The sequence below is a fragment of the Dromiciops gliroides genome, chromosome 2 (assembly GCF_019393635.1).
Source record: "Dromiciops gliroides isolate mDroGli1 chromosome 2, mDroGli1.pri, whole genome shotgun sequence".
Lineage (NCBI taxonomy): Eukaryota > Metazoa > Chordata > Mammalia > Microbiotheria > Microbiotheriidae > Dromiciops > Dromiciops gliroides.
The window spans coordinates 637,450,152-637,461,931 of NC_057862.1; the positions used below are offsets into that span (position 1 = coordinate 637,450,152).

Genomic DNA, 11,780 nt, shown 5'->3' on the forward strand with positions numbered 1-11,780 from the left:
AAGATCATATTTATTCTAAGAACTAGAAGATGTGATTGCTGAGCAACTTCCCACAATCACTGAAAGGCCATGGAAAAGGAGAGAGTACTACAGGCCTAGAAAAGAACAAACGTCCTGATGTTTTTTGTTTTAAAAAAAAAAAAGGAAAAGAATGGAATCTAAACTTTAGGTCAATGAGTTTTCACTTATTACTGGCAAAATTATAGACAGTATTATCAAAGGAAGTGAACGTGTAGACAAGGGAACAAGATTACCAAGAGCCAACAAGGCTTCATGAAGAACAGTTTGTGTGAAAAGTTAATGCATTTCCTCTTCTGACAGGGTCCCTGGACTGGCAGAACAGTGTAAAACAGTGTGTCTGAACTAGGTGAATGGCCCATTATGGAAGGAGGTCTGAAGGGGAGTGCCTCAGGGAGCTCTGCTTCTCTCTGCCCCATAAAGGACAGAGAGAGGCATTTGAGGCAGAAAGATCAATTCTGCTGATACAAGAAAGTCAGAAGCTGGTACGGAATCAGAATCCAGAAAGATCTTCACAGACTACAAGATTAGGCTAAACCTAAGAGGAAGTTTGAAAGAAGGCTATAAATTTAGAGAGATAAATGTAAAGCCTCACGCTTGAATGGGAGTGAGTGGGCTAGACAACAGTCGGTCTAAAAATGCTCAGAAGATTTTTGTGGTCTGCAATATGAGTCAACAACATGACACAGAGGCTGGAAAACTCTCAAGTCCACTCTCAATGTGAGGAGGGAAGCTGATGACCTTGGGGTTTTCTATTTAAATATGAGGCAGCAGAGACACAGACGGGGACACCTTTTAGCACTATCACATAGCATGAGCTCAGAAGGACTATCCCCCAGAGCTCCAGTCTGTCACACAATATACACAATCTACAATGACCCACATGTACACCTCAAGGCCACTTTCACATGGGAGAGAGAGTAACATCTCTTCTCACTAGCAGAGGTGTCTGGTTGATCCAAAAACAGCTCTTTGTAAAGTAGGAGAGGCTGGCAGAGCCCAGCGAGGTCTTCCCTTTGGGTGCTGGAAGGATCGGGGCAGCTGTAGTCTTAGGAAAGGCTTGGGAAGAACAAGGAAGAAGAGTGTTGAACAAAGGAGGCTCTTTCTCAGTTATACCCTGACTTAAGAGACACATCTGCTCATTAGCACAGTGAAGCTTTTTGATAAACTAAAATCAATGCAATTCATAAACAAAGATTAAGCTCTTGCTGCGCAGCACGGGGTCATGGAAAGACCATGAATCAGGAGTCAGAGAACCTGGACCGAAATCCAACTCTGCTCCTTATTACCTACACGAATGACCTTGAGGAAAATAATACTTCACTTGCCGGCCCTCGCTTTTCTCCTCTGTGGAATAAGACTGGACTGGAGGATGGCTAAGATTTCTCCTAGCTTTAAATGGTGATTTAAGGCATCACACCAGGCTCTGGGGATACAGATATTACAGAAATGGCCCAGTCCCCTCAAGGAGGATGAGACCTATGGACACGTCACCAATACAAGGCTCCCCTACTTGAAGGATTCCTTATTTAATCATTATCAGTGTTTTCTCCAAAGACCACTACCCCCTTTTTGTTTTAGTAAATGGTCTGAGTTGCTATGGAGTTTTTAAATAAGCCACCTTGGCTGAGGGCCCTCCTGGTGATCCGTTCGTCTGCCCGCCCTTAGCCTTTGCCGAGGCTGTCCTTGAAGGCTTCCAGCTTTTAGGACCCGCCAGAGTTTACACTCTACAGGCATAACTGAGGTCACCTCTATGGAGGAATTCTCACACACAACAGATCTTAAATCAGATCACACTGTAGATCCCCTGAGGCGCCTGCTCTACTGTACATTCTTTTGTAAAGTACTTAGTTCTTTCTTATGGTCACCCTCTCATTTATATGTTGGTCAAACCTGGCTCTCCAGATGCTGAGTTTACTTGAAGTGATTTGCACCTAGAATGACCTAGTAAATACGGCTTCTCTTTCAGTTGTCGTCAATGTTTAACCGTGTCTGTCTCATCAGAGAGTAGAATCTCACAGAACCTTCCAAAATTAAACCTGTTACTAAGATTTTTACCTATGAGGAAACAGGCTCAAAGAGAGTAGGGGGTGTAGGGGTCACGGTTACTCTCTCCTTTTCTGGAATCCCTCACTTCACACAGCCCAGCTGCCGCCTCCTATAAGAATTCTTCCCTGCTCCCCTCCCCTTTACTTGTTAGCTCTCTCCTCTCTAGCCCACTTCATGTACACTCGACATTTTCTTAGCCACAGACATGCGATATCATCCCAGTAAAATGTAAGCTCGGAGAGGTCTGGAATGGTTTGGTTTTTGTCTTTTTATCTATCACCGGCACCCAGGACAGTCAATGCCTTGCACATGGTAGAAGCTTAATAAGTATTTGTTGAGGAGTCGCCCTCTTATTTTACAGGTAGCTGGGACGAGCCTGTACTCACTAACTCTATCCTTCACCTTCCTCAGATGCATGTTAAGTCCCTTGAGAAGCCGAGCCCTCACCCCTAAAACTGCCAGCACACCTCACCATCTCCCAAGGATACAGCGTAGCCAGCAGGTACCCACGGGTGAGGCAGGAGAGGAACGAGGATCCCAAAGCCAATCAGAGCAAAGAAGAGGTACAGCAGCCAAGCAACAATCTGGAATGGGTGTGGGGGCCAACTCCAGCCATTTCTCCGGGATCGCTGGCCACAGAGCTCCGGAGACGGTCCGCTGTCCTTGTCCGAAGCTGTCCATTCAGTCTTCTCGGGAGCTGTCTTATTGGAGGGCTTGTTGCAAATGTTCATCTCCAGAGAAAAGAGAAAATCCTCTTAGCAGGAATCCCTGTAGACACTGTCCCCGCAGACCAGAAGCCCAGGCAAAGCCTTAGGGAACACAATTCCTTTGTATTTGTTTTGCAAGTAGGTAAACTGAGGTGAGTGAGCCGTGGGGGTGGGAAGGGCTGGGGGCAGCTATAGGGCAAGTCACTGAGCTGAGATTAAACAGGAGATGCCAAAGGTCTGTGTTCCTTTAAGTGTTTTCTTTTCACATTCATCAAAGTGTAAGTAAAGTAAGGCATGTAATGGTATCAGCTGTTGGGCCAAATAATGAGAACACACGCTGATTCTCTTAAGATTAGTTAGTCATCTCCTATTAGTAGGTTATGATTAAACCTGAGGTCCTCAAACAAGCTGCCAGGGAGGGCTTCTCTACCCTTGGTTAATCTAACAGCACCCCGGGGACAAGGAGCATCCCTCCTTGTAAAGTTTGGGTGACACCTGGCCCTCTGTCTCTGATCCCAATCTAGAATAGCAATTTACAATAGAAAGGCAAGTTTCATCACCGTCATCATCATTAGCACCTAAGCCCCATTCTAGCATGTGTTTCCCTTGATCTGGAGAAGCAGGAAAACAAGACAGTGGCAGTCCAGACGAGGCCCATATGTATAACAGGAGGAGTCTGCCGCAACCCACACATTTGTCCTGGAGCCCTTCGACAAGGCTCCCTCCTTCCTTGGGGCTTAATTTCTCCACCTGAAAATGAGGGGGTGGTCCAGTTGGTCTCTAGGGCCTATACAGCTCCAAACCTATGATGCTACAAGTGTTCTAACTTTTATAATTCCCTTTACAAGCAGGCAATTCTTCCTCTGAAATAACCTCATTCTTTCCTGCTACAACTGTGCTTCCATTGCTGAAAACATTTTTAAAATTCCTTTTTAGGTATTTCCATCAAGCCTGGATCACCCTATCTAAATGCACGAGTAAAGGAAAATGCATTTATTAAGTGCTTACTGTGTTCTAAGTGCATCTCATGGTTGGAGAGAAAGGTGAAGCAGCCCTCCTCAGGCTTCACAAACTGCCAGGTGCAGATGGCACTTGGTTACAGCACCAGGCCTGGGGGGGGATGGTTCCCTGGGCCACCAGGCTAGGGCCAAGACTGTCCAAGCTCCAACAGCTGCCCTGGCTGATCCCCACCCCCACCCCCAACTGAGGCAGCTGAAGGGGAGGAAGAGGCTGGGCCTCCCAACCCCATCTAGGAGCTGAGGTCAGACTGCCTTGGAACAGCTGTTTTAACTCAGGCCCTCCACTTTCTTTGGAATGTCCTCAGTGTTAGCAAATCTTCATTGTCACAGAGCAAAGGGTATCCCGGGACTCAGCCAAAAGCTATTTTGATCCAATTAATTTTTCTAAAATGCCTATTTGTAATGAGATTGATTGATGAAAGTCCCTTTCTTTTCCCTGGGGGGTCTCAATCTTCTCTTGGGTAAAGGGATAGGCTGGACTCAATACCTTTCCTTTCCTTCTCCGATAATAGCTCTGCAAACATGGGCAAGTTATCCCACAGCGAGGCTTCCTAATCAGAGAAATGGAGGTGCTATCTACTGTAGTCCGGATTTTATATAGTTGTTGTAAGGCTCAGATGAGACAATGTGGGCACATTTACATTATGAAGCCATGTTTTCATGTGACTTGTTAAAGATGTCTTTAACAGCAGTCTAAAAGAGCATTTAAACAGCACTTCAAGTTTTACAAAGTGCTTTCTTCCTGCCGTCCTTTTTCAGCTTTCCTCCTGCTCTTACAGAGGCAATTTACTTAGCACCCATGCCACTGAGAGCCACCATGAAAGATGGAGCATCATCAGAATAAGTAGAGAAAGTCCCCAAAGTATTTTGAGGGGCAATATTTATTTCAGCTCAGATCTATTTGTTTTCTTTTCTTTTTTTTTTTTTTGTGAGGCAATTGCGGTTAAGTGACTTGCCCAGGGTCACACAGCTAGTAAGAGATCTATTTGTTTTAAAAAGCTGCCTTGTTGGGGGCAGCTAGGTGACACAGTGGATAAAGCACCGGCCCTAGAGTCAGGAAGACCTGAGTTCAAATCTGACCTCAGACACTTGACAGTTACTAGCTGTGTGACCTTGGGCAAGTCACTCAACCCTCACTGTCCAACCAAAACACAAAAACAAAACAAAACAAATTTTCAGGGGAAGCTAGGTGGCACAGTGGATAAAGTACCGGCCCTGGATTCAGGAGGACCTAAATTCAAATCTGGCCTCAGACACTTGACACTTACTAGCTGTGTGACCCTGGGCAAGTCACTTGACCCTCACTGTCCCACCAAAAAAAAAAAAAACCACACACAAGGAAAAAAAAGCTGCCTTGTTGTATTTAGCCATACAAATAGAGGAAATCCATTTCTTGATGAGCCAGCTGAGTGGGCAACAGTGGGCCACGGAGAAAGTGGTCTAGAAGTCATCCATGTCACTCAGTCAGAGGCACGGCAAAGCCCAAAAGCTGGGTACCTTTGGCAGCAAGCCAACAAGGGTGGGAAATGTCTCCAGATTGGAGACCACTGTTTGGCCCAGGGTGATGTTGTTTGTCTAAGGCTTTCCTGCCAGTGGTGGGGGGAAAGGAGGTGAGGGGGGGTCATAGCTGACAGTGACTGGCCAAGGCTTGACTCTAACAGGGCCCCTGAATAATTCACCAGAAACTGAAGCCAGCTGGCTGAGAAACAAAGGCTGCCCTCAAAATCCAGTGCCAGCTTTTAACAACTTGTGACAATTTCATTTAAGGAGCTTATGGCCGTGAATTCCTTCGACAGGGATGATTTTCATTTTAAAGGGGGGGAGGGGGCAAAGCCAGACACAAAAGCCCCACATCTGGGGCACACAAGATGTGTCGATGAGATCCAGATGAGTCCCCCAGGCAGCTCCTCCCCTTTCAGCACTTCCCTGGGAGCCCCAGCCTGAAGAGAGACTTCTCTATGCTGAGAGAGAGCTGGGCCAGCTCCATGCCAGTGGTGCGAGCCAGTGCCAAGCAGGGCCCAGAAAACAGCTCTGCCACGCGGGGTGCACTCTACCGCTGGAACATCATCAGCAAACCCCAGCTGGCCTCCTCACGGCCCTGCGAGCCCACACAATGAGGTGAATGTGAAAGAGACACGGGCCACGTCTCGGAAAAAGCGACCCGAGGTCAACCACATAACAGCCCACTACGGTGCATGTGGTGAATGCTCAGGACTCCGATTGCTGGCCACAAAGTCTTTTCCTTCAGTTCTTCTGGCACACAGCAAGCCCTTAGTAAATGCTTGTTTCCTTTCTTCCTTAAACTTAATATGGGATGGCCTCGGGAAATAGAGACAAAGGAGGAAAGATAAGGGGAGACGGGACAGAATGTACTATGGAGATCAGACCCAGCAGGGACCTCACGGAAAGTTTTCCCTCTTAGATGTGTGTCCAGCAGTCTTGGCTATTGTTCTGCAAGAAAACCCAAGGGCGCCCAAAATGACGGGGGTGCGGAAAGGAGAGAAACCTGAGAGGAGCATCCCCTTCCTTCTCCGAGGGCCCAGGTGTCAATCCCCTATGTACCACATCTAATACACACCCTCGAAGGTCCTTGGGCCCTGGTCCCCTTTGCTGCCAGCTCCAACCCTTCTCTAACTCCTTCAGATTAACCCACTAGTCTACCCACTCCGTCTCCCTTAACCAGGGCCCAGGGAAGGGGAATAGAGTCTTTCTTCCCTCTTATACCCCCCACCAAACCCCAATCCCTCAGCAAGGTCCCTATGTTTATACTCAGCCTCCCTGGGCTGTCCCTCCCGAAGTCCTACCCACGTGACCTTTTAGCCTACCTACAGCTTCCCTTGTTCTGATGAATCCTTACCCCATGAGCCACCTGGCCTACAAGTCTCCTAAATTCTATTAATTTCCTGTTCTGTTGCTTTAACTCCAAATTTCATACAGCCATTCCCCACCCCTTCCCCTCCCCCCACCCAGATTCCTAATCTAAGCTTTTATCTTGTAAAAGAGTGAAGAGAGACCTCTCATCCCCATACACCCCATACCGGGCAAAACCTAGCTGGATGCCCCTTCACGTCACCACTCATCTCCACAGGCCTACATCCAGCCTTTGACCCCATTCCACATTCCTCCCCCCCCTTACACACACACACACACACACACACACACACACACACACACACTCTCTCTCTTCCTTGACTCTCAGTTCCTTATATCCATCACTTTCTTTAGGTTCCCAGATCCTGCCCCTCCTCTCTCCCTGTGTTCTTCCGTCCTTCCCCACCATTCCCTAGCACATTTCACACCAAAAAATCCTGGTTTCCAAGCCTCTCTCTGATGCTTACTATCTGTATGACCTTGGACAAGTCAATTCACCTTCCTAGGCCTCAATTTCCTCATCAGTACACAAGAAGCTTGTACCAGAGGTCTCTCTCCAGCTCTGACCCTTCCAAACACTCCAATTCTGAGTCCTCCTGTGCTCTCCGATTCTGGATCCCACCCAGTGTCTTCCCCAGTTGTTTGTATCCCTTGTTCCCCATCCTCCATATTCTCCCAACTGTCTCCCCTTTAACTCTCTATCCTTTACCTCTGTGTCCCCATATGCCCCAAGTCCCACTCTTGTGTCCACTACCCCCTCAGGCTCCTATCCCCACCCTCTTCCTGGAGAGTTGGGCTTCTTCCTCCATCTCTGCCTGGCTCCATGGCTTTTAGCCCATGTTCTCCCTGCTCCCATCCTACCTTCAGGTTCTTTTCCATCCTCCATATCTTACCTCTCATATCCTGGGTAACCTGACCTCTACAGCCTCTGTCACCTCCAGCTCCACATCCCTCCCTTAGTATCGCTCCCTGCTCCCAAATCACCTGTGCTTCCTGCCTGTGCCCGTGTCCTCACTGACTGCTGTCCTTGTGGCTTCTGTTGTCATCCCACGGTACCTAGTGTCCCTGCTGGCCGGCTCTTTGTCCCTCCCACCTTGTAACCGGGACACACTGAGGAGACCAGCTAGGGAAAGAACATGAGCAGGAAGGATGTTGGGTAAGGGGCTTGGAACCAGTAGGACAGAGAAGAAAGGCCCAGGGGCTGGAACAAGGACAGCACTTGAATATTCCCTGATGCACCCTATGATGCCCTTGCATAATCACCCTAGTGTTCCCCAGGTCTGTGCCAGAGTCCTGGTCGGGTATCCCCTCTCCTTCCCCACACCTCCTGATTCTGCCCTGGCCCCCCCTCCCTCCTCTTGACCCCCTGCTTGTCTTAGATCAAAGCTTCTTAAACTGTGAGTCGACACCCCATCCATATGAAGTCGCGTAATTGAATGTGAGGGTCGAGAAAAATTTGGCAACAGTATATGTTATGTTTGTATACCTATTTTATATGCCTAAATGCCCGGGGTCCCGTAAAAATTTCTCGGGAAAAAACGGGTCGCGAGTGGAAAAAGTTTACGAAGTCTTGGATGAGTCCCCCCCACACTTCACCCCATCCTCCGGCCCTGGTCCCCCCCCACCCCCCGCCTCTTCCTTGGCCCCCTGCCTCTTCTCTGTCCTCGATGTCCCTGGGCTTTACTCTCCCCTTCACCGCACCCCATTCTTCCCTCGTCCCACCGTCCCCTCCTGTCCTCCCCCATCCCCCCCTTCCCCGCCCCACTCCATCCTCCGGCCCCGGCCCCCCTCCCTTCCTCGGGGCCCCCTCCCGCTCCCTGTCCGCCCAGCCCGCCCGGCCCCGCGGGTCTCCGCCCGGGCTTACCTTCTCTCGCGGCCCGGCCCGGCCCGGGCCCTCTCCGTCCCGGGGCGGCCGAGGAGCCTCAGACCCTCCTCGCCCCGGCGGCTGAGGCCTTCGGGCGCCAGCTCCGCGACCCCCGCGTCCTCTTGCCCAGGGTCCCCATCGCATCCCTGGAGCCGGCGGAGGAGCCGGGGAGAAGGTCGGGAATCAGCGGCGGCGGCGGCGACGGCGGCGGCAGATGAAGTGGGGACGGAACGGCCTGGGCCGCCGAGGCGAGGCCTCCCCTGACTCGCAGGCGCGGGGCCCGTTCCCCTGGCAACCATTGGGGACTACGGCGCCACACAGCGGCCAAAGCGCGCCAGACGCGTTCCTTGCAGCAGCCGAGCCCGCTGACACCTTTCCTCCCTCCAGCCCCGCCCCCTTACATTCTCCAATCCTGCTTAGACTCGTCCGGGTTAGGTTTTGTTGTGACTCTTCCGGGCGTTTTCTTGACAAAGATACTCTCCATAGTGTCCCCATTTTACAGATGAGGAACTAAGGCAAATAAGGGGGTAAGGGACTTGCCCAAGGTCACACAGTAAATGTCTGAGTCGAATTTGAACTCACATCTTTCCGACTCCAGGCCCAGTTCTTTATCCACTGCGCCACCTAGCTGGCCCTCCTTGGGTAGCCCCACCCTTAGATATCCCAGTCGCTCCCCGCTTGGGGCAGCTAGGTGGCTGGGTGGATAGAGTACTGGCTCTGAAGTTGGGAGGATCTGAGTTCAAATTTCACCTCAGACACTAGCTGTGTGACCCTGGGCAAGTCACTTAACCCCAATTGCCTCAAACATCCGGGGCCATCTCCAATCGTCCTGATCTATCTCTTGCCACTGGACCCAGATGGCTCTGGAGGACAGAGGTTGGTGACCTTGCACAGCCCTCCCTCACTTAAATGCAATTCAGTGCAAGTTATGACATCACCCCGCTGTCATTGGTCCTCTTCGAGATCGAAGGACAAACAATAACAATAACTGGACTAAAAGGGGTCTCGAGTGGGAAGAGCTTAAGAAGCCCTGCTCTAGGAAACCCCAAACTCAACTGTCTTACTCCTACCTTGAGAGACCCTCCCTAGAAGACGATCCACCCTTGCTCTTTTGTCTTATTCTATGCCAGTCCCTTCACAGAACCCTAAAATCACAGCATCTTGGAATTGCAAGGTTTCTGAGAGGGCAATGGAGTCCAACCCATTCTAGAAAAGGAATTCACAATAGGACACACCAAACAGTGGTTGGTTATCCAATCTTTGAAGACTTCCCAGAGGGAGGAACCACGTGGTTAGCTCTAACTGTGAACAAACTTCTCCTGCTATCAAGCCTAAAGTTGTCCATTTACCATGTCTACCCATGTCTCCTAACTTCTGCTCTCTGGGGACAAAGTGCCTTCAACCAAGGATGAGTGATAGCAATTCAAGGATTTTGAGCAGACTGGTTGCTCTTGGCAGTTCCCAGTCTGTTCTGCGGCTTATCAATAATATCTTTCCCAGATTGATAATATTTCAGATGCAATGTCACCTGGGCAGAGTCCAGTACGGCTATCAGCCCCTTATTATCTTTCCTTTAGCCTCACCTTTAGACACTCCAGCCACTCCCCTTTAGAACGCTTCTACACCCCGGCAACTCAGTCTCTCCCCTTAGTGATACCCTTAGACATCTTAGTCCTTCCTTCCCCCTTTAGATGGTTTCATCATTAGATTCTCAGAGCCCCTGTCCTTGAGGAAGACCCCAGCCCCTCTGGGATGGGCCAAGCTGCCAGGTGAGGTCGTTGCATACCACGTGAAGTATCTCAGCAAAGGACGCTGAGGACTCTGTGTTCTGGATGGGAGAGCCCAGAACAATCTAGAGGAAATTGACATATTCTCTGGGCTTCATTCCAGGGACTACAGATTAAAAGTTCCCCACCCCTGTTTCACCAGCCTATAAGGAGCCAACCAGGGAAGAACACTTTGGAGGTATGTATAGCCAAATTGATAAGAAAACTCCAGGAGAGAAAAAGAATCTAGGAGGATGCATGTATTAGCAGTGATGGAAGCCGAGCAGACAGGAGCACGGCCTTTCCTCTTTCCCATTCAAGAGCTCTTGGAACAAGGGAAATAACCTCAAAATCTCCAATGGATTGCTTTGGGCAGAGATTCTTAGCCTGGAGTTACTGGACCTCCCCCTCCCCCAAAAGTTCATGGATAGATTTCAGGGAGTTTCCGACTTCTTTAAAAGAGATTTTAATAACTATTTCAATATATTTTGTTTCCTTTGTAAACCTCTTTTTAAATTTTATTGATTTAAAAATCATTCCAAGAAAGGATCCATAGACTTCACTAACCTGGTAAGACACACACAAAAAAGATTAAGAACCCCCGGTTTAGGGGCAGCTAGGTGGTACAGTGGATAGAGCACCAGCCCTGGAGTTAGAAGGGCCTGAGTTCAAATCCGACCTCGGACACTTACTAGCTGTGTTTTAACCCCAATTGCCCTCCCCCCCAAAAAAGAACCCCCAGTTTAGGGAATGGGGGTTTCCTTGACTGGGAACTGCCAAGGAAAGGTTTACTTTACTACAAACTTCAAAGACAGCACTGTGCAGTAGCTCAAAAGAAATGTGAAATTCATAAATCTAGAACCATCTCCATTCTAAATGTTCATATGGGATATTTGTGGCCAACCTGTGGTAGAGCCTTCTGAGCTCATAAGAGCTCTCATCAGCCACCATACATTCTGACACACTGTACATTGACCCTAACATAGTGAGGTCATTCTGGTCCTTTTCCAGTACCAAGGACAACAACCAGACTTAGAGCAACTGCACTTTTAGAATGTTTTAAAATTCTGAACTATGTAGCAACTTTAAAGTTTGCAAAACGCTTAACATACATCGTTTCATCTCAACCTCATAACATCCCTGTAATTGGTAAATGCTAGAAGTATTTTGGCCATTGAAGTTTAATCCACTTGTCTATGGTCACACAGCTAATAAACACCAGAGGCAGAATTCAAACCCAAGCCTTCCTGGCCCTTAATCCCGCTCCCAAACTGCTATGCTGGCCAGCATACCTCTTTTGGGTGGTGTGGCCTAAGAATCACAAAGCCTCAGAAATGTAACTCAGCAATCATGATTGTACTCATAGCGACAATCACCCACATCTACAAAACACTTTAAAATTTATACCACGTTTCCTCACAACAACCCTGTGTGGTGGGAAACTCAAGCATTATTATCCCCATTTTATAAATTAGGATAACTGAGG

At 48.9% G+C, this 11,780-nt stretch overlaps 1 protein-coding gene across 3 annotated transcripts in view; it reads right to left on the bottom strand.

The window, feature by feature from the left end:
- ZDHHC1 (zinc finger DHHC-type containing 1) overlaps window positions 1-8,798 on the bottom strand; it is a 54,777-nt gene extending 45,979 nt beyond the window's left edge. Inside the window, exons 1-2 of one of the 3 annotated variants that reach the window (XM_043989218.1) lie at window positions 8,529-8,798; window positions 2,578-2,798 (exon numbers count right to left, since the gene is read on the bottom strand). In XM_043989218.1, the coding sequence (XP_043845153.1) occupies window positions 2,578-2,798; window positions 8,529-8,672 (365 nt within the window). In that variant the 5' untranslated portion in view covers window positions 8,673-8,798. Of the gene's footprint in view, window positions 1-2,555; window positions 2,799-7,648; window positions 7,770-8,528 lie in introns of those variants that run through there. The other 2 variants (XM_043989216.1, XM_043989217.1) reach the window with 2 other exon arrangements.
- Between the last annotated feature and the right edge of the window lie 2,982 nt (window positions 8,799-11,780).